Genomic DNA, 26,948 nt, shown 5'->3' on the forward strand with positions numbered 1-26,948 from the left:
TTTGGCTCCATATTTAACATATCATTTGCAATTATTGAGCAAAGAAAATCTCATTGAGAGATAGATGCCTGAAATTTTTGATATTTCAATTGATGAGATAGCCTTTGGCTTTTAGGGCATCATTCATACTTTTTATTTTGGTCGCTTTCCCTTTTTCCTAGTCGAATACTAGTTTGTGTGACAGGCTTTTGCAGCTCTATATCTCTTTTCATTTGGAGATTTACATTTAGAGAGCTCTTTTAAGAATAAAAATAAAAAGTGAGAAGATATATAGGCATGAGTCTATGCATGTCTTAAGATCATCACAACCATTCACTAATCATTCATGACAAGGTTGAAGATCTATTTACAACAGTCACATAGATTTCAGAATTTCTTCCACAATGATATGAGTGCATAAGAGACAAGCTAAGCTCGTTAAATGCACAAAGCCATAAGTACAAAGGTACAAGGCAAAACTTGCTTTGAGACAAAAACTCAACAAAGTGATCAAACTTTTTGGATTTTCTACTTTTTATGTGTTTTTTGGATTTTCTACTTTTTATGTGTTTTTTGGATTTTTGACACAAAAACAGTAAAAGATTGATCAAAAACATATCATAAAGAACAATGTAAGACATATGAACCAAAGGCAAACAAAAACCTAAAAACTAGCAAAAAGCACACAAACAAGCATATACACACACATGGGAAGTATTGATGCATGGACATGTTGTAATGCTTATGCATGAGTACCCTTCGTCACCCACTCGTCACGTGCGTTTGGTGGTATCCTTGACGGATTGGGTACGAGTATTAGGACTTTCTAACCTTCTGGTGAAACTCTCCAAGCAAGTGGTGAAGGCACTGATCATTTTCATCACATTCGTCATACCGGGATCACGATTTTGACTTCTTGGTTGCTCACCACTCCAAGTCCTCATATCATTTCTTCTTCCTCGTGACCGAGGTGCGCTTGCATTGTTGTCTAATCTCAGCTTCTGACAATTGGGTCTGGTATGTCCTTGCAATCCACAATAATGACACACATAATCTGTTCTGGGACTTTGTTGTGATCTTGGGAGAGATCTTCCTCTAGTTTCATTTCTAGCCATAGACTGATTTCGGGGCTTATTCACCATTCGTTGCTCAGCCACATTCTCTCTTTTTACATCCTCATCTTTCTCAAGAATGGACCCTTCAACAACCGTCTCTTTTGCCTTCACAAACTTTACTCTTTTGGTGACTTTGGCTAATGAGCAGCTTCCTCCGGTGTATCCCAACCCGGACTTGTCTGAGGTATGTTTTTGAGATGAAATAACATCATCTAACTTCCTGGAGGAGACCTTATCTATCTTGGCATGAGCTTCCACTACCTCTTGCTCAAGGAATCTCACTTTTGTGTAAGCTTCTGACAGCTCACCATTAAGTGCTTCAATCTCACATTTTGCCTCCTTGTATCATGCCAAGAGACTTTTGTAATCTTCCTCAGCCCTGTTCATCTTCTTAATGGATGCATTAGCCACCTTAGCATATTCACCAATCTTCTCAAGGAGTGAGTTGTAAGTCTCTTGCAATTCCACTGCTTCTACAACTTCCTCATCTTCAGACTCCTCGACTATTCCAATAGACTTCAAATCAGAGCTCCTTCACAAGAATATCCAAATCCTCTAAGGTCTCCACATGAGCAATGGTCATGAACGCGGAGTAATTTCCTTCTCCGTCACAGCTCTCTTCCGAGTCAGAGTTTGATGAATCCGAGTCACTCAGAGTAGTAGCATAGACCTTTCCTTTGGACTTCAAATAGTTGGCACATTCCTTTTTGAAGTGTCTGTGTCCATTACACTCAAAGCAAGTGATTCCTTGAGATGATTGGGAATCTCTATCATCCTTCCTTCGGAATTCTTTCTTCTCCCTCCCGAAACTTTGAAATTTTCCTTTGTCACCAAATTTTCCACCATTCTTGAACTTCAAGAATTTTCGGAAGTTTTTTACAAGATATGCTACATCTTTATCTACTCCATCTTCTTCGGAAGGATTATCCATTCTTTCGGTGATGGTTTTAAGAGCAAGCGATTTACTCGTCTTGTGGGAAGGTAGTCCAAGCTCATACGTTTGAAGTGACCCAATGAGCTCTTGGATATTAATTTCATCCAAATCCTTGCTTTCCTCTATGGCTGTAACTTTTGCCCGAAAGCTCTCCGGTAAGGACCTCAAAATTTTTCTCACCACCTTATTATCCTCAATCTTCTCCCCAAGATTGAATTTAGCAATTACAATTTCATTGAGCTTCCCATAGAATGAATCAAATGGTTCATCATCCCCCATTTTGAGCTCTTCAAATTTGGTGGTAAGTATCTGAAGCTTTGTGTCCTTAACTTTCTTTGTACCCTCATATGTCGTCTCCAAAATCTCCCAAGCTTCCTTGGCTACCGTCATATGAGAGATCCTGTGGAATACATCAGGAGACACGCCACAAAAAATAGCATTTAACACTTTACTATTAGCATTGGCTACTGCGAGAGCTGCCTTATCCCAAGTGGACTTAGATCCGTCGGCTTGGTCCAACCAATCTCAACTGCATCACAAACAGCATCATCTATAGAACATAGAAATGCCCTCAGTCGGACTTTCCAAAATGCATAATTATTACCATAAAAAAATGGTGGAACAGTGAGAGATTGAGACCTATCCATCTCAACACGGGGTCAAGGATCACACTCAGGTATTAAAACCAGAACAAGTGTACCCGCTCTGATACCAATTGAAAGTTCAATATGGGTATGAAAAACCCTTGAACGTTTAGACCCCAAATAATAAAAATATCAATTCAAGCTTTATATCAAACAATTAATGTGCGGAACATGATAATAAGCCAATAACAGAATTGATAGACAATTTAAGCCAAATATAAACACAACCACAGCAGTAAATATAAGGAAAAGATAAAGGGAAGAACGATGCAAACACACGGACAACACATGATGTGTTATCGAAGAGGAAACCGAAGTCTTCGGCGTAAAACCTCTCTGCCGCCCTCCAAGCGGTGATAAAATCCACTAAAGAATGTAGTTGGGATACATGAACAGCAGAAGACCCTCCAAGCTTCTTGCTCCAACGAGGTTGCGCCGAACCTATTTCTTCTTTAGTTTCTCGGATTTCGCTACTTGACCATAGCATCAACCAATGTATATTAGTTCCTTCCAAACTGCTTCCCTCAGCACCAAATAAACCTTCTCACAGACATGGGTGTAGTGAGATAAGGATTTGGTAAAAGACCTCTCAAGGGTATGACAATGGAGAGGAAGAGAATAGAGGAATTTGTGGAGTTTCTTAGATGAAGATTGAGGATGAGGCAATCTTGTTTTTCTCTAGGATTTTCTCTCATAAAATTCTCTCTAGAAGCTCTCTACATTTAGTGGGTATAAGGGTTTATATATAGTGAGGTGATATGAGAATACAAAGAGACATATTTTTGCCAAACAGGGTAAATTGGCGGCTTGGTTCGTGGCTTGTCACAAAATCAAGTCGCGACGTAACGGCCTGGCCGGCCTGGAATTTTTGTCCTGTAGTGCGATAGCTAGCACGACCCTTCAGCTTCCCTGCGTGCATCTCATGTGCCTGAAGTTGGCGACGTGCAGCTGCGAGCCACCCGCGAGTCCTAGCCACGAAGCTCTGCTTCTTTGCACATACTTGAGCTTTTCTTCACGACTTCTCACACACTACCCTTACAATAATCCCACCTATATACAGGGTTACTAAGTGCTTAAATTACAAGCAAATTTGCATGGAATAAAGCCAACACGATGTTGATAATTTTCAACCTTACAGGGTCTAAAACCGTTCAAGTGGTATTAGAGCGAGTAGCTCTCTTGTCGGAGATTTTTTGATCTCTGAGCTGATCTTTGACCCCTGTTGTCATGGAGCATGGACACTCTCTCGTTGTTCCTCATCACTTTGGTAGGAATAACTACGCTTATTGGAAAGTAAGGATGAGAGCATTCCTAAAATCCATTGATGAGAGAGTTTGGAATTCCGTTGAGTATGGATGGGAGAAGCCCACTACTCCTGTGAGTGAGTGGCAAACTTCTTAAAACAAAGCAGCTGGTTTTAATAGCAAGGCTATGAATGCCATCTTTAATGCTGTTTCCATGGAGGAATTTAAGAGAATCTCTAATGTTGATGTTACTCATACTGCTTGGAAAATCCTCCAGATTGTGCATGAAGGCACAAAGGCAGTTAAGATTAACAAGCCGCAGCAGTTAACTTCTAGATTTGAAAGCATTAGAATGTCTGATGATAAATCTTTTGATGAATTCTATACTAAATTGAATGATATTGTTAATTATGCTTTTAATTTGGGTAAAATCTATGATCAACCTAAAATTGTTAGGAAGATTCTTAGATCTTTAACTGAAGATTTTAGACCCAAAGTAATTGCCATTATTGAGAGCAAGGATGTGGACTCCATCCCTGTTGATGAGCTTGTAGGATCTCTTCAGTCCTATGAGTCTGACCTACCCAAAACTTCCAAATCCAAATCAATGGCTCTTAAGTCTGTTGATGATGTTGAGGTTGGTAGATTTGATGATGACCTCTTTGCTACAGAGATTGCGTATCTTGCCAAGAACTTTAGAAACTTTCTTAGGAATAACAACAGAAAGGCAAGAGGTACAAACACTGCTGAACCTAGAAACTTTAGAAAGAATGATCTCACTAAGGTTAATAACTTTGAAAAACCTAGAGATAAAGTTGGTCAATCTTCAAACAATTCCTTGGGTGCTCAGTGTTTTGGCTATCAGGGCTATGTTATGTTAAATCTAAATGTCCTACATTCTTGAGGTCTAGGGGTAAAGCTATGGCTGTAACTCTTAGTGATAATGAGGTTTCTGATGATGAGTCTAGATGTGACGAGAATGGAAATTTCATTGCTTTCACTACTACTGCTATAGTCAATGAAAGTATATCTGTTGAAGAGAACCCTTCTGATGGGGAACTTTCTGAGGATGCAAATTTTTAAGAGGCCTATAATAAATTTTGCAAAGTTGCTGCAAAGGATGCTATGAATGTTGAACTTGACCTGAAGAAAATTGATTCTCTTGAGCTTGAAAAGAAAAATTTGCTTGTTAAATTATTTGATGCTAATGATCTTTTGAATAATGTGAAAACTGAGAACATGCTTTTGCTTGATAAAGTTAAAACTTTGGAACATGATTTATCTGTTGCTAGATCTGCTAGTTTTAAACTTGATCAAATGCTGAATGTTCAAAAGTATCCTTCTGATGAATTTGGTTTATGATATGTTGAAAGCGTCTCTGTGTCTGCACCTACTTCCATGAACTTTGTTCCTTCATCTTCTTCTGAACCTTCCGTGAGTGAGGTTGTGAGTGAAACTGTTAAACCCCCTGTGAGTGAGGTTGTCCAACCTATAGAAGTTTCACCCCTTAGGAAGATTAGGGTTGATCTTAGAGAGTTTAAACCTAAAGATTCTACCCTTTCTAAGGATAAGATGCATGGAAAACCTGCTTGGGTTTGTCATTTTTGTGGAAAGTCTGGACATATTCGTCCTAACTGTTACAAGCTTCAAGCTGCTAAGAGAGCAAACAAACTAAAAGTGTCTGTGCCTCAAGCACAAGATCCTATGACACTCATTGATGAATTGGTAAAGGCTTTGAACCTTTATTCTAATCCTGGAGTTGGAAATCACTTGAATGTGAATAAGAATTCCAATGCTTGTGATGCATCTAAAAGGTTTTGGATGCAAAAGACTCGATCTAATTGAGTCTTTCTGACATGGTCCTTGTGCTTCATTACTCATTCCTTTGTGACCATTGTTCTTTGATTTTTGTGTTTTTGTGCTTTTGTTCTAGGACTTGCATTGCATTACATTCATGCATTTCATTCTATGATTTATTTGTTTTCTCTTTTAAAAAAAAAAAAAAAAAAAAAAAAAGAGAAAAGCAAAATATGTTTGGCACTATTTTTCTTGGACTTTGAAAACAAGGTTGGTCAATTTATTTACACATAACATGTCTTATGTACCTTATTTAACTTTGATGAGCTTATTTATTGTACTTGACTAGTTGAAACTTTGTAGTGCATGTTGTGTGGGAAAGATGTTTACGGTGTTTATCACTTTGTCTTGATCTTGAAGTCACATGTTATTTGACTGTCGGACTTGATCTTTTTGAGAAAGATATAAATAACCATCTCACCACTGTTCACTAGCCAATCATGAACACCTTAGTGCATATCATAAGATTTTGTGCTCGAGAAAGTATAGCACATGCACGAAAAGAACATAAGGTGTAGCCTTGATTAATTGCTTAATGCTTAAAATTGGTGCGTACTATTAGGCTTGATGCCATTTCACATAACTAATATTAGTATGTACTATTAGGTTTGATGCCAATCCACAAAATAATGAGGCAAAATTCAAGAAACTTACATGATTACAAGCTTATGTTCTAGGAGATGTGGGAGTTATATGATGTAACTCTATAGGTGATAGTCCCTTTTAAATTCTGTGTGATGAATTTTGTAGAATTTGTGATTGATTTGTGTTCACATATCACCCCACATGTATCTCAAGTTTTTGCTAGTTTGCACACACTATACAAGTTACTCTTTGCTAAACACTGTACATGTAATTGAGTGTGTTTTTGGTCTGACCAACCAAGTTTGAAAATACCTTGAGTATTATGCAAAATATTTTGTTTGCTTGAGAACTTAAAGTGAGAATGGCTGAAACTTTCTTTGGAGAAACTGGGATTAAAATTTGGGTTTTTGAAAAAGCATTCCATTACATCTCATACTCATACATTTTGTTTAATACTTTGAGGAGTTATTTTCAAAAACTGGTTTGAGTTTTTCAAAACTGTAATTTTTCTCAAAATACTGTGAGCCGCTGTCTGTTTCGATCGATCCAAGCTGTTTTTCGATCGATCGAAAATATTTAAAATTCTTTTAAAAATCTCAGATTGATTCAGTCGATCGAATGTAATTTTCGATCAATTGAAAGTCGCAAATCAGGTTTTTTAAAACACTATTCTTGACTGATTCAAACACTTTTTCAAAAAGTTTTTTTCAACTTCTCTTCTTTCTCCGACTAGGCAAGGCTCTACGATCAATTTTTTGTCATTTTCCTCCGAATTTTTTGCAAAGATTCTCTTTCTTCAAGCCAGTAAGTCTCTTTTGCCCTTCCTTTAGAGTTTATTTTCATATTTTTCATGCATTTTACACTCAAATTTTCGGACCTTGCATATTTGGGATATTTGTTGATTCAAGCCCTATTTTGTGCAATTGATCAATGGGTTTTTGTGGGGACATGATATAAACTTGTTCTAAATGGTTTAATTTGATCAATTTTGTGAATTATGGAAAGTTGAATTTTCTAGGGTTTATATTGAATCTGAATTGGGGATTTTGTTCAATTAGGTTGAAATTATGAAATTGGCTTGTTGTTTTGATGTAGTTAAGCATTATAATCTATGTGTTGTGTTATGTAATGCTCAATTCATCAATCTGTTTCAAAATTTTCAAGTGGTTTTTCAAATTTTTAGGGTTTTTCTTAGAAACTCTATGCTCAAGCCAATTTTGTGCAAAATGAACTTAATTTGAACTTTGTTTACTGCATTAGTACATGCATCACGACATTGTGGTTGTTCATGCATCATATAGATTTTTTTTCTATCTCTTTCTGTGCTAACTTGCAGTCTGCCCTTGGTCCTTGTGTTTTTTTTTTTTTTTTGGTTTTCTCTTTGTATCTTTGTCCTTTCCTTAGCACTATGCCTAGGAAGACTATGGCTCGTAGGTCTGCCCCCTCACCTACTCCTTCCCCTCCTTCCTTTGATGTGAAAGGTTTCCGAGTGAGAAAAACCAAGAAACTTATGAGAAGCTGAACCTTAAGAGAAAGATTTGGTCTGAGTGTTCTGTCATCTTAGATGAGCTTGATCCTGCCATTAGGGCAAACTTTGAGCATCGGGGCTGGTTACCACTGTTGGATGTTTCTGATCCTCCTCCTCCAGCTACCCTGATTAGAGAGTTCTTTTCGAACATCTCTATCCACGTCTATGATTCTAACATTTTAGTAAAGAGTTGGATACGAGGCGTAGAGTACTCCATCACTCCTTCGGTAGTGGCTGATGTTCTTGGGGTACCCTTGGTCCAGCACCCAATCTATCCTTATGATGAGTCTCCTGTTCTGAGTGATGTCATGTCTTACATTACTGGGTCTTCTATCTAGTGGGGTTCTGATTCTAGGATCACCTCTGCTGAGCTTTCTGAGTTGCATTATATCTTCTTTAGGATAGCGTGTCACTCTATCTCGCCCATTTCTCATCTTCACACCATTCCTCTCGAGCAGTGTGTATTTTTGTACGCTCTTGTCACTGATGCTCCTATCAGTTTTCCTCATTTGTTTCTTCGTTCTTTGAACGAAGTTTATAGGAGTTCATCTTCTTCACATGCTCTTGTTCATCCTATTTTCATTCATAAGATTTTACTTTATCTTGATCTTAATGGTTTTCCTTCCTCTAAGCCTGTTCATGTGATTGCTCCTATCGGTGCGTCTTTTCTTAAGCGGAGGGCTGCTCACCTTTAAGCTGGCTCTAAACACCCTAGGTTTGAGCCTTCTGGTTCCACACCTCCTCCCTCTTCTTCTACAGGTCCTGCTAGTAAGGCTGCTCCTGATCCTGCTGCTGCTACTGCGGATGTTCCTCTACCTCCATCGGATGACTTTGATATCCGTTGTACTTTAGAGACTGTCATGACCATTCAGGCGGCTCATGGTTAGATTTTGGTGGACTTGCTTGACGAGATCCGTGCATTGCGAGCTGATCTGGCACATCTTCGTTCACCTTCACCACCTTCTTTTAATGATAGATTGTGATTGCACTTTGGCATTCTGTCACAAAAAGGGGGAGTAGACTTTGTAGAGGAGTTTTGTAGTTAGGGGGAGAGTTTTTTTGGTTTTGAGGAGCTAGTGGAGATATTAGATTGTATCTAGGCGCTTCACTTTGTATATCATTTTTTTGGGGATATTCATGTTAGGGGGAGTAACATGGTTTTTTGATATACATGATATATACATGATTCTTGTGTCTTTGAATTCACTATTTATTGATTTATATTTATGAGATTATTCATTGATATATGTTTTTGTGTGAATCATACAAATTATACCTGTTTATTTACTATTTTCTGCCACACATGCATTCATGCGTTTGTTGAGTGTTTCAGGAATATACAGGTTGATTCAATTGAGCTACTGTCTACACTTGCAACTGATAGATAGTAGTTAGGATTGAATTTTAGTTTTCATGAGCATTATTTATGTAAAGGGCTTTCTCTTGTAAACTTTGAGTTTTTAGTTTGTGTTTTGTCACGGATTGCCAAAGGGGGAGTTTGTTAGGTTCTAAAGATCTAGGAATTTATGTATTTAGAACTCTAATGTGAGTTGGCAAACCATGATCAAAACAATATGTTTAGTCTTATTTAGGCTTGCTTAAAGTTGGGTCTTTCATGTAAAGTTGGAATTGAGAGGCTGCAAATGCATTGGTGCATTTCGGCTTGGCTCGATCAATCGAAAGAAAGACTCGATCGAATGAATCTCAGGCAGAATGTTTTTCTGCAGAATATTCCAGCTCAGCCTTAACTCATTAAACGTTTTGGGTTTTCTGTTTTTACCCTAGGTATATAAAGAAAAACCCTAGCCAGGTTTTTAGAGTTGCTCTTGTTGTATTATTGTTCATACTTTTTTGTTTTGTGTAAATCTCTTGTGAGATCTAGAGGAGCTTTCCTTTACACAAAGTTTAGGGTTTTCTAGGTAGAGATTACTTCAACACCTTGATGATCAACTCAGTTGCTACCATTGGAGTTTAAAGAATAACAAGCGTGGGTGCTTGTAGCTGATTGGAGAATCCAAGAAAGAAGGAGTTCGTGGATTCAGAGCTTACACGTGGTCGTGTCAGTAAGTTCTACTGGTGGGTAGCATTAGGAAGTCAAGCTGGGAGCTTGTAAGTCCTTTTGTATGAACTTCGATTCTTTTGCATAGTGGATTCAGGTTTACCATGAGGATAGGTAGGTCAAATCCTCCCTAGGTTTTTTACTGGTTTGGTTTTCCTGGGTGATCATATCTTATGTTATTTATTATTTCACTGCTTTATACTTTTGATATGATTGTATGTTTGTGATAATCTAGAATTGCATAATTTGACTAAGTAACAACTTGGCTAATTAACTAGGTTAATCTAGTTGGTTTAAGGGGTCTAAAACCGTTCAAAATTCTTTTCTTTTATTTCTTATAAAATGTTCATGAATATTCTTTTAGTGGATTTATAAAGACCAATATACTTAAGTGACTTCATAAGTCATCTATTCAAGATGTCAATTGTGGTAAATATATATTCATCGTCTTTTTTTTCTTTTTTTAATCTTTTAATTTTGGCATTATTATTTGGTACTTTTTTTCAATTGGTGGCATTGATGTCAAGCTTATGATGATGAGCGGGTGGTAAATACAACAAATTGAAGCCTAAATCTTTACATCTTAGATAGTTTTCTTTTAGCCTTTTCTTTAGTTAGCTTTACATACAAATTAGATTTTTTGCTGTTATTTTTGTTGTTATTTTTTCTTTGAACTAATGAGCATATTTTTTATGTTGTTTTTATTTAGATATTTTGTATGCGAAAATCTTGGACATAGCAAATTGTAATTGAGCTGAATGATCTCATGCACCTATCTCCATTCAATTTAGGAGATACTATTGGACCAATTTATTCCTTTATTTTGTATTGTATTTAGTAGAATTTCATGGACAATGATTGTGAATTGATATTGTATATGTGGTATCTAATGGTGATTTTTTAAATTATATAAGTAATAGCATTGTGATGAGAAACTTAGAATAACCAATATCATAAAAATTGCAAGGAAAAGCCATTTTAGTATCTCTAAATGTCTTGGACGAACTAATATTCTATATGTTTAATAACTTAAGTTAATATCAATAGTGCCACTAAAATTCACTATTCCTGTGTATAAGCACGAATTATATACTATCTATATCTATATATATATAATAGACAAAGCTGAGAGAAAGTGAGTGTCTACAATTAAGGCCGTGTTGACAAATCAGAAAAGTGACGTCACTTAAAAAAGCGATACTTTATATATTTTGGCAATGCTACGCACCATTTCAAAGCCTCTCATTATAAATATAAAAAAAAGTAACCGGTTAATATTAAAAGAAACACGGAAATAGAAATAGAGAGGCGATGAAAGAGGGAGAGGCAACGAGGAAACGGGGAAAGCAGAGAAAGAGAGAGGCGATCTTGGGACACGGAGAAAGAAACAGAGAAAAAGGCAGAATCAGACCATCAGAACCACAAAAACATAGAAAGAAAAACCTATGGCCCATCAACACCGGTAAATTTTTTTAGATTTCGGTATGAAATGTTACTTTTAATTGAGTTTTCATGTTGGATAGGTTTAGATTTGATTTGTTTTTGTTTTGGATTTTTAAAACAAAGAATGATTGAGAGGGATACAGAGAGGGAACCGCAGATTGTCGAAACCGGCATCGGTACATTTTTCTCTCTTTTTTATTTTTTTATTTTTATTTTTCTAGATTTGGGTATGCAATGTTACTTTTTGTGATTTTTTTTTTTTGTTGTATAGGTTTAGATTTTATTTTGCCTTTGATTCGTTTCTGTTTCGGGTTTTTGAGAAATTTTCACTGGCATCAAATAAGTATAGAATTGAATGTTACGCTGATATTACTTTTTTCTTTTTCAATCTTAATTTAGGTTTTTTTTTGTCGGAACCAATGCACGCTGCACAGAGAGAGGTCGCATACCCATTACCCCATAATCAGTAAAGTTATTGCTTTTTAATGGTTTTTTTTTTTTTTATTCGTTTTCAAATCTGGGGATTGAATATGATTTAGGTTTGAAGTCCTTGGTTGGATTGGTTTAGATTTAGATTTAGATTTAGTTATCTACCATGTAGGAAAAATTCCCACCTAAAAAACAAACATGCGTAAAACAAACTTGAAACACCACATTCAAAAGAAAAACGATGCATCTATTCGAACCCAAAGAAAAATGATGTATCTGTTGCTGTTTCTGTGATGTATGTCCATGGCTGTATTTCTGCTGCTGCATATTCTGTTTTCTACAGAACAGGTTCTGGAATAAGTTCTTAAAATTTTCTATTGCATGTTAAAAATGTTTTATTAAATTTTTATCTATTTTAGATTAGTTCTACGACAGATTTTGTTTGATCTCCTTCAATCTTTGTTTCCAGAGATTCCGATCAAGAAAAAAGAAAACCGTCTGCCAGTTCCTCTAAAAAAATCTTGGTTTCCAGTTACGCTAAACTAACCTTTTTGATTTCTGATTTTTCCAGAAAAAGAAGCAGAAGGCATATGAAGGCGTATGAAGTCTTTTTATGTGTAAAAAGACTTAGTTTTTGGGTATTTTGGTTGGATGGGTATAGATTTAGATATTTGCTTTGATATTTTGGGATTTTCTGTTACGGTTTGTAGATTTCAGATCTTGATGTTTGTTTGGTTCTTTCCTTCTTGCCCTAACTCATTTTTTCTCTCTTGCTTTCCATCTCTGTTTCTTTCCCAAGAAAGTTGTGATTATATATGCTTTGTTATTTGTTATTTTTCTTTAAAGAGTATAACTCGAGGGGTTATTCAGTTTGCGTAAATGGAAATTTGCTCTGTCACTCAAAACACAAATCTTTAATAATCAAAACCACACCAAAGTTTTATTTTAAAATTTTATTTTTTTCGGTCTGTTGTTTTTGAATGGTCCCTTTTTAAAAGCCAATGGAAATCTGGGGTGAAATTTTATACAAATTAGATTTACTATGATTGCCCTGTTTTTTAAATTCCTCTCGCTTGGATATCCCTGCAGAAAAAACAAAAAAAAGTAGTATCGGTGTATGTTCTATTAGTGCTCTCAATCATGTTATGTTATTAGAATCGTAATTAGATTGGTCCATGAAAGAATCATCCTTCAATTGTGTTCTTTGTGTATGGTATGTTAGTGCTCTCAATTATGTTATGAAACTAGAATCATAACAGATTGCAATATAGAAAACCAGAAAACCATAATTTCACTTAGAAACATTATAAATTGCTATACACTTTAAACTTTCTGATTTTACAAAATAATGTTGCAGAGAAGAGATGGGGCAGAGCAGCAAAGCAGTAGATCATATGGCAGTTGCAGTGACTATTGAAAGGAATTTATAGTGATTTTAAACACCGTCTCAGTATTAAACAGAAAAAATTAATTTGGGGTTGTTAAAATAGTGATTTGGAAATTTGAGACTGTAAAACAGAGAGAGAAATATGAGCCTTCGTACACCGTCAGACTGCTGAATTTGTTACTGTTAAAGTTTTTTATTTTAATCTTTTAAACTTGAGCGTTATTAGTGATTTAGATTGAATTTTCCATTGTCTGGTCGTGTTTAATCTTTATCATTTCTATCTTAGTTGCATTAGAGCATAGAGTTTACCATCATTTTTCCTGCCGTAATTTTTCAGGTTATAGAACTCTTTATATAGTCGATTTTCTTGGTGCTTTTGGTTTACTTCGTGTATATTGTATATTCAGTTTTAATTGAACTCTTTTTGATAATGACTCTATTTACTCCATTATATTTTCCCGTTTGGAATGGCTAAAGCATATGGTTTAAATTTGTTAGGATTAAACACTGATATTATCTGTGTTCAAATTAACTCTCTAAAAAAATTATTGGAATTCTTCTATCTCTATAATATTATTGGACTTATATTCACTTGAGTATTTAAATTATTTATATTGAGCAAAACATTAAATAGTTTACAACTAAACCTATGAACTCTTTAGTCTCTGCTTATAAGTCAGACTTAGAAGGCTCATATAATGTTTTTATGTTGTGAAATTCTTTAATAAAATTTAAGGTAAAATTTCAGCCCCATTTTTTATCTTAAAACTTGAATGTTATCTGTATTTGTTTTTAGGTCAACTTAAACCATCTTTAGTGTGTTATTCATATTAATTAATTAATTTTATTATGTATGATGAAAGAGGAATAATTATTTTTAATTTTCTTTTTAGCAATTTTAATTTACATGATCAATCAAAGCATTCATCACGTCTCCAACAAAACCAGCAATTTGCAGCTACTTAAGCCTCTAGCAGCAATACCAATATCAGTTATGCAGCAACTTAAGTTGCATTATTGCCACCAAGCAGGCTTTTTTTGTACACTAATATCTTAGACGTAACAAAATGTTATTGAGGTGAATGATCTTATGTGCCCATTTCCATTCAATTTAGGAGATACTCTTGGACAAATTTATTCTTTTATTTTGTATTGTATTTAGTAGAATTTCATGGATAGTAACTGTGAATTGATATTGTGTATGTTGTATCCAATAGTGATTTTCAAAATCATATATTTGATTGGTTATGATTTAGATTTTTTGGTTAGGAGTAGTTTTGTTTAATTTATGAAAATAGATGGGTCAGATTTGGTTTAATCTCTTACCCTATTGTCTTCTTTAGGTTTGCTGTCAATTTAGGGATTTGCGATACGGAGATAGAGATTGGTGCAACTTCGTGACCAACATAATCGGAACTAAACACAGACTGACGAAAGGTACGCATCAATTTTCTGTATTCAAATTTGAATTGAAATTTGGATGTCCATTCTCTTACTTTAGTTGCTTTGTTGTGAATATTAAAACCATTTTACAGTTTATTATAGTTTATAATCTTTTCCAAATTGAAATTATTGTATTCTTTGATTATTTATTTCCTTCTTTGAAATAGAAATTTAGAAATAATCGGATCAAGAATGGCAGAACCCTAGAATCATGAAAGGCCATTTATAAATTAGATTGACCTCTATATATGCTGATTATTGAAAAACCAGACCAAACTCTTCATTTAAAAGGAACATTGACAAGATAATTGAAAGATAAAACTATTTTACAGTTTATTATAGTTTGCTTGAATGCTGATTTTCTTTTTACTTATCTCATACTTCATATTACATTTTGTTCATTCACTCTATTCCTGTTTCAATTGGCTTTGATTTGCATGTTTTAGCCAGCTTCTGTCTTTACAAATTAATTTCTTCAGCCAATTCTCCCTTCTACTTATTTCACATCCTTACCGCTACTTTTTGTTATTCGAATTTGAATTAAAATCCGGATGTTTATGCTCTCTCTTTCAATGTTTTGACCTCAGATTATAATCTTTGTTTTTACTGCTTTACTAACATTATAATCTTTTCCAAATTGGAATTAATATGTTCTTTTATTATTTACTGCCTTCTTTGAAATAGAAATTTAGAGATAAAACTAAACAAAGGTGCACAATGTCATCAGGGACAATCTAAGTTATTAGATGATCTGCATTCATAGGGATAGGCAGTTGGTAAAAGAAAAAATGGCAAAATAAAACCTCTCCCTCCTTACAATTGTTAATTTGACACCCACTCTGTTTCGCTTCTTTTCTGCAGCACCTACACCCAAGATCAGCATTTTGTTACTTGATGTGTTATACTCTTTATTTTGATGCTTTCTTCTTGATTTATTATAATCCTATTTTTTTTTGGGGTGGCATCTTGGGGTTTAGCCCTTGAATATGTGTAGAAAAAAACATGTTTGTCGTTCAATATTGGTTGATTTCTTAGCATTTTATTTTTTTCAAATGTTTGTAGGTTTTGGTGTTTTGGGCTGCTTCGAATAAGTATATGATTCATGAAGTGTTTCATGTTCACATAATTTTTCATATGTGTGTGCATCCACCCTTTGGTGTTAGTTCTTGAGTTTTTATTGAAAATTTTGCTTTGCAACCCAATGAAGAGATAAAAAGAAGGTAGCGGGCTGATTTTCTATTGATGAGTAATGGAATCTTAGGGATGTGCTTTAGCAATACAACATTTTGAATCAAAAGAAGGGGTCACATATTAGGTTTTACTTTCTCTGCTTATTATATGTGTCCATTAAGGGTTGATTCCTTTAATAGGTTGTAGCTTTCTTTTAAGACTTTGTTAAATACTGTTTTCCTACATCACTCAATCAAGGATTAAGGGTCACTACCTTTTACCCTAATCTCTCATTTATATTTTTCAGTTTATTGAGTTCTGTTTTCTTCCATTGTTGTATTGGTTAGATTTTATTTTTGTTTAGCAGATTTTTGTTAGGTTTGCACTTTTTTTTGTTTGCCTTTATGTTTTATCGATTACTGTAGAGTGTAGATTTATTGATGATGTTCCTCAAAGTGAAATAATGGTTTCCCTTGAATTAGTTACTGCATTTTTTAAATAGAAACAAATAGATAGATAAAAAATTTTTGTGAAATACTGTTTTGCTGCATTACTCAATTAAGGTTTAAGGTTTGGCTACATTTTTCACTAATTTACTTTTTTTTTTTTTTTTTCCAATTTCTTGAGTTCAGTTTTGTTCAGTTTTCTTGAACTGATTATGTTTTGTTGATAACTGCATGCTAAGGGATTACTAAATCAAAGTCTTTTTTCAGTTTATCTAAAGTCTTTAACTTCTCATTCCTAACTATGAATGCTACAAAAGGTCCTCTCACTGATAAGACCATTTATTATACTTCAATAAGAGTTACTGAATTAATTTGAAAGGTCAAATTATGTTTTCATTTTTACATAAGTGCCTGTAGAGTGCAGAGTGACATGATTTGGAGGTAATAATAGATGAAGCTTTTCCTTTTGAGTCCATTAAGGGTTGATTTTCTTAATAGGTCGCAGCTTTCTTTTAAGATTTTTTTTGTTGGCCTGTAATGATTTTTCCTGAGGGAATCTTTGCCTATATATATATAAAAAAATATACACATGCATATATATATATTTTAAATTATCAATATATATTTTCTGCTTCAATTTTGGAGTTTGGTGGGCTTAGACATCACCAACTATAGATTTAGATGCTTTAAAAAACACTTTTATGGTGACATGGTACATAATATTTAACAATGCTTTTACTTGGTTCTCTTTTAGAATAGCGTTTTGTTATTTCCTGTTGGCTCTTCTTTCATATATGGCTGTTAGAGACAATTTTGTGATGTCATCTCTAATCACCTATCTCTAATCACCTATGTTTTGTACTCTTATGTTTTCTTAATAGCCATATTTGTAAGATGGATGGTTTAAAATCTGAATGTTTGGGGAGTACAGTTGTTTTGTAATTTTTTGTAAGTAAAATTATTGGATTTTAATGTTAATTACTAAGTTTTTGCATATTTAACTGCATTTTCTCTGATCGCCTTTGTTTTTTTTTATTCTTGATATTTAATTTTACTATTATTTTTCTATTGATATATGTCTTTGATTTACTAGAATGCTTATTTTTTTTTTGTTTTTCCTTTTGGGATTTCTCTAATGTAAATGACTCTGCCGTTTTTGTTATCTTTGGTGCCGGAAGATTAGGCTTTGCAAAATCTGGGGCTAGGAGTTTAGCTGTTGTAGATGATAACAGTTTTGAGTATGATGATATTACTGTATATATGGGCCAATTCTATGTGATTGATACATTGGGAAATGTTTCGTGGATCAATAATTCATCATTGATAGATACTTTAATAAAGAAAGGAGGAGGGTAGAACATACCAACCGGTATATTAGAGACTGTGATGGTCCCAAAGTGGTTGATTTCAAAGTGTATAAGCTGGATGAAGAGTGGGGTCTGATGTCCATCCATCCTGGCTTCTCCCAAATTTGCTTTAGGCCTATGTAAGATAGTACACTTCCAAAGTTTCTTATTGTTCTGCTGTTTTTGAGGAGTGGTTGAAAATATAGAAGTTTGAAATCTGAAAGTGTAATGTTTTTTATACAAAGTTGATTATCTCTTAGATTTTAGTTAATATTCCACTCTATCTACATAATTACTAGGGTTAGCTACTTTAAACTTTTATTTAATGGTAGATAATTGCAGAAAATGTATTTTGTTGTTGTAACTTTATGGTTGCTGGTTGGTGAATTTTCATTAATAAAACAAGCAATGTAATTGCTATTAAGTTGACAAAAATTGCATGTAATTCATTTAGTAGATCATGTTCAGTTGGAGGACACCTCTTATTCTTTGAGTTTCACTTAGTAGAATACATTCACAGATTGTGTGTGCAGCAGCCAATGTGGCACGACCACAAAGCTAAAGCTACAAAGGGGTATCAAAGATTTGATTGATTTACAGATACCTTTTTTTATTGAGAAAGTGATTTATATATATATATATATATACTTTATTAGTCATTATGAAAATGAAATAATGCTTAAAAATTTGCTAAAAATTCTACTGCACCAATAAAATATGGACATCTAATCATGGTTAAAGACCATTTTAAAATCTTTCTGTCAATGATCATATGAAATTTTCAACTTAGTGCTATTTCGCTCATGTTTTTAACAAGTGAAAGCAATCAGTTGGATGGTGTGGAATGGTAAATGTGGGTACTGTAGAGAGAATATGATATTTTGTGAGTGTGTGTATATATATATATATATATGGCTTGCGGAAAATTTTCATGCACTTCAACTTTGTAGTTTCCACACAGGTTCAAAAGATTAAATTAATAGTGTGTTGAATGAATGGTCCAAACTCCATATTTTGGGCAAAAATCCAGGTTGAAGAAGGGACATAAACGTAATAGTAATCTTTAAAGTTTGCAAAATGAACCAATTTGATTGCTATGCCAATCTAGACACTAATGTGTCATGAATTTCAATAGTTTAAGACTTCCTAATTTATTAAACCTTGATAAGGAGGATACAATGCTGTCATAAAATAAAAAAATTCAAGTTTTTATGAAGAATTATATTACTTTCAACTTTAAGCTTTTTAACTTATTTCCTTACATACATTCTCATAAAATCCCAAGATTTTTTAGATAAAAATATATTATTGCCTTTTTTCCAATAATAATAACAATAATAATAAATTTTAAAATATGCAAAGATAATACATATAAATTAGTTTTAAATTCTGATTTTGGTTTTGACATTTTGAGTGCTATTTTAAAATTTTTAATTTAAATTTTTATAATTTCTAATACATTGGTGTGTGTTACATTGGTGTTTTAACATTTGATAACAGTTCAATGCTTAAGAGGTTTCAACACGAGGATGACTTTAGGCTTGGCATTTTGTATAGAGATGTAGATTGAATCAGATTTAATACAATTGATTCTATTACAATAAGAGAATGTGTTCGTAACCATATTTCAACATGCATACTTTAGAATGTATTGTAATAATAAACAAACAGATTGATAACTAACGGATGTTACACACTTTGCAACCAATTTCTTCTTCACAAATTGATTTTATTAACCAAATTTCTCTTCTACTTATTTCATACTTCAATAACTATATTCTCTCGAACCCACAAAATTTTTAATTAATATTTTCTCTAGATCATGTGTTGATGCTAAGTTATGTCTGTCTTTTAGAAGAACACCTACACATTAACATCATTATCTGAACAACTAACCATCAACCTCCTTCCCTATTTACCATCACATTAAGTATAATATATTAAATTGATTGTTTTCTAATTCATAAATTGATCCCGCGCATTGCGCGGGTTAAACGCTAGTATATATAAAAGTAAAGACCTCATGCAGAAGTGCATGAGGTTCTGCCATGTGGCACATTGATACTCATGATCACATGGTGCCCGTCAAGCAAAAATTGAGAAGAATGAGGACCGAATGACTCTTAAAAATCAAAGAGGAAGTCACTAAGCAATCAAAGGTAAGGTTCATCAAACCTGTGCACCAAGCCAAATGGATAGCCAATGTTGTGCTCGTACCTAAGAAGGATGAAAAGGTGAGGATGTGTGTGGATTTTAGGGACTTGAACAAGGCATGCTTTAAGGATGACTTCCCTCTCTCTCACATTGATGTCTTAGTGGATAACACGATAGGAAGTGCTTTGATGTCTTTCATGGATGGCTTTTTGGGATACAACCAAATCAAGATGTCTCCCAAAGATATAACCAAAACCACTTTCACTACTGAATGGGGAATCTATTGTTACTCGATGATGTCGTTTGGCCTTAAGAATGTTAGGGCAACCTACCAAAGGATGGCTACGACCTTACTACATGATATGATGCGTAATGAGGTGGAGGTGTATGTTGATAATATGATAGTGAAATCCAAGGATTGAGGTAGCCACACCATAAACTTGAGGAAGTTCTTCGAGAGGATTAAAGAATATAGATTGAGGTTGAATGCACAAAAATGCACCTTCAGCATAACTGTTGGAAAATTGCTAGTCTTCCTAGTGAATGATAGAGGGATAGAAGTTGACCCATCCAAGATTAAAGCCATATTAGAGATGCCTCCTCCCAAAAGTGAGAAAGAAATAAGGGGTTTTTTGGGTCGATTGCAATACATTAGTCGATTTATTGTCAAGCTCACCTCTACTTGTGAGCCCATCTTTAAACTCTTAAGGAAGAATGAACCACACATGGAATAATGAGTGCCAAGAAGCCTTTGAACTTATCAAGAAATATCTCCTCCACCCACCTATCCTAATGCCTCCACAACATGGAAAACCATTACTCCTAGACCTCTCCATTATAGGGGATGCGGTTGGAAGTATGCTTGCACAGGAAGACAATGACAAGGATGAGAGGGCCATATATTATTTGAGCAAGAGGTTCCATGATTACGAGACTAGGTACACTCCTATAGAAAAGTCATGCCTTGCACTTCTTTGGGCCGTACAGAAATTGAGACGTATCATCTTACCTTTCCAAATATGGGTGGTAACAAGAATAGACCCATTGAAGTATCTCTTTGAGAAACCCGCTTTGAGTGGAAAATTGTCAAGATGGTTGATCTTGTTAGCAGAATTTAGTTTGAAGTATGTGGCTAGGAAAACTATCAAAGGAAGCGTCGTGTCAGATTTCTGTGCCAAGAATCCTATAAAGGGGGAATATGGTAAAGAAGACTTTCCAGATGAGGACATTCTAGGTGTTGAGTTAGGAGCATGGAAGATGTACTTTGACAGAGCCGTAAACCAATATAGGAATGGGATTGGAATGCTCTTGATCAGTCCTGAGGGATCTCACATACCTTTGGTAATTAAGCTAAACTTTGAAGCAATTAATAACATGGCCAAATATGAGGCTTGTATTGCCGGAATGGAAGCTTTTCGAGAATTGGGGGTAAAGGCAACTGAAGTCTTTGGAGATTTAACTTTGGTTATAACCCAAGTGCAAAATTGTGAAAAGTGAAGGAGGAACATTTGAAGCCGATACTTGGAGGACTTGACCAAGACCTTTGACAGAATTGAATACACAATCATTCCAAAAGCTTAAAATCAATTTGCGGATGCCTTAGCTACCCTGGTCTCCATGGTTGAAATACTCAAGGGAGTATGGACACGACCCTTGGAGATTGAGCAAAGTTATGAAGAAGTAAACAAAAGGTAGACTGAAGCTTCGGTAATGACCATAGAGGAAGAGGAAGTTCCGTGGTACTATGACATCATAAAGTTCTTAGAATTAGGGGCATATTCAGATGGTGCCAACAAGAGAAAGCGTCGTTCCATTAGGATGATGGCAACACAATACATCCTATATGGGACAACTCTATAGAAGATCCCATAATGGAATACACCTTCGTTGTTTGAAGAGAGAAGAAGCCGAGAGAGTAATGGAAGAAGTTCATCAAGGGTTTGCGGTCCTCATATGAATCGAAGAATGTTAGCAAAAAAGATCCTAAGAATAAGGTATTACTGGAATACAATGGAGACTGATTGTATGGACTATGTGAAGAGTTTCCATGATTGTCAAACACACACCAACTTGAACCATGTACCGCCTAGTGAGTTGTATATGCATGACTTCTCTATGGCCATTCTCGGTTTAGGGCATAGACGTGATTGGAAGGATAGCCCTTGAGGCTTCAAATGGGCATGAATACATTTTAGTAGCAATTGACTATCTCACCAAATAGGTAGAAGCAGCCTCTTATTCCATATTGAAGGCTAAGCATATGGCTCGGTTCTTAGAAAACAACATCATATATTGGTTTGGGGTGCGCCAATAGATCATTTCTATAGCAGTTCCCACATTGAGGGAGAAGTTTGAAGGGTCATGGAATTTTACAACATCGAGCATCACAAGTCTTCATTATATAGACCATAAGCTAATGGGATTGTAGAAGTAGCCAATAAGAATGTGAAGAACATCCTAGCCAAGATGGTAGTGACATGCAAAGATTGGGCTGAGAAACTTCCATTTGCCTTATGTGGTTATAAAACTTCTATCCGTGTGTCGACTATGGCAACACCTTACTCCTCAGTTTATGGTAGTGAGGCGGTGCTTCCTATTAAGATGGAGATAAAATCTTTGAGGGTATTGGTAGAAACCAAGATCCTAGAAGAGGATTGGGTTAAGGTGAGATATGAACAATTGGCTTTGATAGATAAGAAGAGGGTAGGGCATAATATCATGCACAAGGGTACCAAAAAAGGATTGCTAGGGCATTTAACAAGAAAGTGAAACCAAGAAACCTTAAGGAAGGAGAATTGGTCCTAAAGGTGCTTAGAGATGAAACTTTGGATCCAAGAGGGAAGATGAAGCCAAGGTGGTTTGGGCCTTTTATCATTAAGAAAATCATGTCTAGAGGTGCTACAAAAATCACAGATTTGGATGGGGAAGAGATGTTTCGCCCAATTAACATGATAGACTTCGGAAATACCACAATTAAAAAGAAAAAAAGAAGAAAAAGCCCACTAGGTTGAAACCCGAAACGGCAGCCTAGGCAAAAATTAAGGCAAAAGAACCCCGCTAGATTGAAAACCCATAAGTGCGGTCTAGGAAAAATTTAGGGGAAAAATCCATAGGCATGGCAAAAATTCACAAAGGGACGTCATGGGCAAAACTTACATGGTAAAGGAAAAAGAAAAGAAAAAGAAAAAGAATAATGATGACAATAAACAAAGATAATAAAAGGAAATTCTCTCATTGTTCAAATTAAAGGATAATAAGATTGTTTTCGTGGGGGATTTGGAACATTCCAATCTTTTATTAAATTCAAAAACAAAACATGAGAATCATAAAGTGTAGAAAAGTAAAACATGGAACATATCAAGGTGGTCACTTAGTCTTCCTTATTTTCTTGCTAGTCTTCATGTAAGCCTTCTCATCCTTCAGAATCCACTTCATGTCATCCTCTAACCATTACTTGTACCTTGTAGTGGGGTAGATGTATTTAGGAGGAACGATGTCTATCGTCACCCTACGATGTGGCCAAGCCTCACTGATCCTACCAAAGATCCTATTGGTGAACACTGCGATGTGGTAGGCCCCCTCATCATCAGGTGCTCCTTGACACTCTCCAAATTGCCTTGAGATTCGACAAGTGGAGTATTAAGAGTAGCACCAAACCCCAACTAAAGTCACACAGTGGTCCTTGTAGTAACTATGGACAATGCTTGAGATATGCCACCATTCTACGACCCATTGAATGTCAGTCTCATTGAGGTGACCCGTAAGCTCTATATACGCCTTAAAGTCCATGTCATTTCGATGAAGTCAGCGGTCCTTAAGGTGCCTAGGGAGGTAGGTGATGAGAGGAATGGTGGGAGGTTGAATCAACCAAAGAAGGAGAAGGATAGAGGGGAGGGAAAAGAGAAAGAGAGAGAGAGAAAGAGAGAGAGAGAGAGAGAGAGAGAGAGAGAAAAGAAAAAAAAAATGATGAAAGACGATATAAGGTGCCTTGATGGGTTGAAACCCGGGAGGTAATCCATGCAAAATTAGAGGGATCCCGCTAGGTTAAGAACCTAGGCAAAAATTAGGAATTATACCTGAAGGAGAGACTTCCTGCAAAGAAGTTTGCTTTCTTCCTATGAAAGGCATCCAAACTATTGAGGGTCTCTGCCAAGATCAAGCCCACCGGATTACCTCTCTTTAGCTCATAGGCTATCATGCACATCCAAAGGTCCACATAATATGAGTTTTGAACCAAGAAATACCATCCAAGAGCATACATGCAAAAGGCATGAAGAAAGTACGAGCGTGTCCTTTCACCCTCGGGAAGGGTTGAACCAGAAAAATACTCAAAAACCAACTTAAAGTTGAGCTTCCCAAAGACACACCACCTATTTTCTGTGGTGGAAGGAATGCCCAACACGACTCCCAGCAAGGAAGGAAGATCCCTACCTATGGTAGGGAAGATGAGGTCATCAATCTCTAGTTCACCCATGATAGCAGCAAATTCCTTTATAGTGTGGCATAGTTCTATTCCATTAAAGTGGAATACATGCCAAGAAGGAACCCAATAGTTGGCAGCTGCACGAAGAAGAGGTTCATCCACTCTAATTTGATGATAGGGGAAGATGCAAGAAAGACCATAGGGAGTAATGGAATCCTTGAAATCGGGAACAAGCTTCCTAATCCAAGTGGAGACCTCAAGATGAAAGTTTTCTACTATTGGGAGACCTCAAAAAAGTGTTCTCCGGGTTGGAAATACGTAGGTAAGGGTTTTGGACTCAAATGACTACTTTTATACTATAATATCTAGAAAAAAAAAGATTTAAAAAGAGGGGTATTTAAGTAAATCTTTTTGTGGGGTCAATTTTTATAATTAATATTATTAAGGGAGTTTTTAGAAAATTAGGTTGAAACACTACCTATATATATAATCTAATTAAGTTAGAGTATAATGATAGATATTTTGGAGGGGGACTTCTGAGTTTGTTCAAGTAATGAAAGATTGACGGCACACTTGAGGTAAGACCTAAGAAATCTCGTTCTTTGTCAAATTTAGGCTTTATAAGGAATTAAAATATATTTTTTATGTGAGTATTTTGGCCAATAGTGAGACTGTTTATATATCCAATGAGATTAACGATGTAAATGAAGAAGGAATTTGATTTATTTTCTCTATGCCCTGTGTTGCGTTAAGTGTAAAAGAAGGCTCTTGGGTCTGGTTTTGCACAGGTTTACCGAATTGGGGTTTTGGCGAATTGCAAAAGGTAATGGTGTCTGTGTAGGCTTAATTTTGTATGATATAGAATATAGTACCTGTGGGGCTGGGAAATCGTACAGCCACGGCCCACTCCAGGCCTGGCCCAAATGGCCCAGTCTGAGGAAGAGTGGCTACCCAAGGCCAATTTGGGGAGAAAATTCTTCTTTGGGTCCATGTCGAGGATCCCCTCGTCCTCGGCGTACTAAGGACAACAGTAGGGGAGGGTGGACAGACCCAGAGCAAGTTGTCACCTCAACACTTAATACGTTCACCTAACCCTTCTGGCCGCATTAATGGGGATGCAACCCCCGGGCAGGGCTACATCGATCAGGGTGAACCACTTGAGCGCGGATACGACCTCTGATGGGACAGGCAGCCAGAGGAGAGGCCAATGAACGATCAACAGAAGGAGGAAGAGAGTAATATATAAGAGAGACAAGCAGAATGTAATGAGGGGGGGTTTTTTGAGAGAGTGAAAGGAGGAAAAAGGCCTCCTCGGCCATGGGCCGAGGAGCATCCCCTAGTTGTAAATTGTTCCAAGTATTTTATTCAATAAAAGGAAAAGATGTTCTCGCTTTGAAGACGCCGGTCAGCGCCTAAACCTTCAACCCACTCTCTACAAATTCATTGTTCTGGGTTCGTTGGGCCTATGACCAATCTCTTTTGGGCTTAGGCTACAAAAATCGACCCTACAATTGGCGCCGTCTGTGGGAAGGATTAGCGCATCGGCCGGCGCAATGGGCGATGGTTCTAAGTAGTCGTTCTATGAAAGATTGGTGGTGTTGCACCAAAAAAAAAAAAAAAAAAAAAAAGAAAAGAAAAGAAGAGAGGAACACTGCAGAAAGATAAAAGTAGCTTGATATTATTTCATAAAAGAAAAAAGTTACAGATTACAATCAGAGGCTCAGGCAGGCGTGCTTTACAACTATTCCTACCAGCTAGTTCTACAATCAGAAGCCTAGGTGGGTCCGCCCTAAAACTAGCCAGAGGGCAGTGTCAACCCGTGCTTTTATTAGCATCAAGAGAATGGGAGAACTTAACACTAAAAGCAGGGAAGGGGGAGGGCAGCTTGTTTCAAGGCCACCAACAACCCCTTTTTCGGTGCAGCGGAGCTTGAACAAAGTGAGGAGTAGATGCAGGCGCACCGGGACACCCTCCCTCATGATGTTCCCTTGATTCTCTCCAGCCCTCACGAGCGTTAGCCGTTGGAGACGGCAGCGCTTGGGCACCATCCATGATGTGAATTCACACATCTCCTCCGTCGGGGGTGCGCTCCGAGGAGAGACATTAGGTACTCCAACGACATCCCTCCGGCCACCATGCATGGCACCATCGGGTTACGCCTGAACTCTGCCGCACCGAAAGCCCAGTGGGGGCTGCGGCCATAATGGCTCTTGGCACGGATGCCCTCACACCCGCCCAAAGCCGCCTCATATCTACTGACTCCAGTCACAATTCCGGCGAGGTTATTGAAGGAGCTAAAGGGGAAACTAGATACTTACAGAGAAATGAAAGCGTCAGACAGAACCAAGGCACTGCATGGTCCTCGGACTCAGGCCTATGAGGAAACTACTCGCTCCAGTACGCCTGGGTACTAGACAGAACCAAGGTATTACATGGTCCTCAGACTCAAACCTATGGGGAAACTAGATACTTACAGAGAAATGAAAGCGTTAGACAGAACCAAGGCACTGCATGGTCCTCAGACTCAGGCCTATGGGGAAACTACTCGCTCCTCTACGCCTGGGTACTAGACAGAACCAAGGTATTGCATGGTCCTCGGACTCAAACCTATGGGGAAACTAGATACTTACAGAGAAATGAAAGCGTTAGACAGAACCAAGGCACTGCATGGTCCTCGGACTCAGGCCTGTGGGGAAACTACTCGCTCCTCTATACCTGGGTACTAGATAGAACCAAGGTATTGCATAGTCCTCGGACTCAAA

The 26,948-nt window shown here is 36.3% G+C and overlaps 2 protein-coding genes across 4 annotated transcripts; both read left to right on the forward strand.

Moving 5' to 3' along the window:
* The first annotated feature begins 11,190 nt into the window (after nucleotides 1–11,190).
* On the forward strand, nucleotides 11,191–17,880 carry LOC112033489 (uncharacterized). 3 transcript variants are annotated; one of them, XR_010628008.1, is made up of 5 exons: nucleotides 11,191–11,407; nucleotides 11,512–11,564; nucleotides 11,788–11,854; nucleotides 14,548–14,641; nucleotides 17,442–17,880. XR_010628008.1 is itself a non-coding variant. In XM_024066265.2 (5 exons), the coding sequence occupies exons 1-5, from the start codon at nucleotides 11,391–11,393 to the stop codon at nucleotides 17,617–17,619; spliced, it is 378 nt and encodes a 125-aa protein (XP_023922033.1). In that variant the 5' UTR covers nucleotides 11,205–11,390; the 3' UTR covers nucleotides 17,620–17,880. The 3 variants fall into 3 exon arrangements, 1 of the variants encoding a protein (XP_023922033.1); XR_002885253.2 differs by having other exon boundaries at nucleotides 11,195–11,407; nucleotides 17,447–17,880; XM_024066265.2 differs by having other exon boundaries at nucleotides 11,205–11,407; nucleotides 11,788–11,828; nucleotides 17,447–17,880.
* A 2,597-nt stretch (nucleotides 17,881–20,477) lies between these two features.
* Nucleotides 20,478–21,260, forward strand: LOC112033513 (uncharacterized). Its single transcript, XM_024066285.1, has one exon. The coding sequence runs from the start codon at nucleotides 20,478–20,480 to the stop codon at nucleotides 21,258–21,260; it is 783 nt and encodes a 260-aa protein (XP_023922053.1).
* Nucleotides 21,261–26,948: the final 5,688 nt, after the last annotated feature.

Source organism: Quercus suber, unplaced genomic scaffold (assembly GCF_002906115.3).
Source record: "Quercus suber isolate HL8 unplaced genomic scaffold, Cork oak 2.0 scaffold_37, whole genome shotgun sequence".
Taxonomy (NCBI): domain Eukaryota; kingdom Viridiplantae; phylum Streptophyta; class Magnoliopsida; order Fagales; family Fagaceae; genus Quercus; species Quercus suber.

Bases quoted from the DNA above. Each gene is read 5' to 3' on its own strand.
- LOC112033489 (XM_024066265.2), top strand. The intron at 11,829-14,547 runs GTCGCATACCCA...TGTCTTCTTTAG, and splicing joins TGCACGCTGCACAGAGAGAG to GTTTGCTGTCAATTTAGGGA. The intron at 14,642-17,446 runs GTACGCATCAAT...CCGGAAGATTAG, and splicing joins TAAACACAGACTGACGAAAG to GCTTTGCAAAATCTGGGGCT.
- LOC112033513 (XM_024066285.1), top strand. From the start codon at position 20,478: ATGAACCACACATGGAATAATGAGTGCCAAGAAGCCTTTGAACTTATC.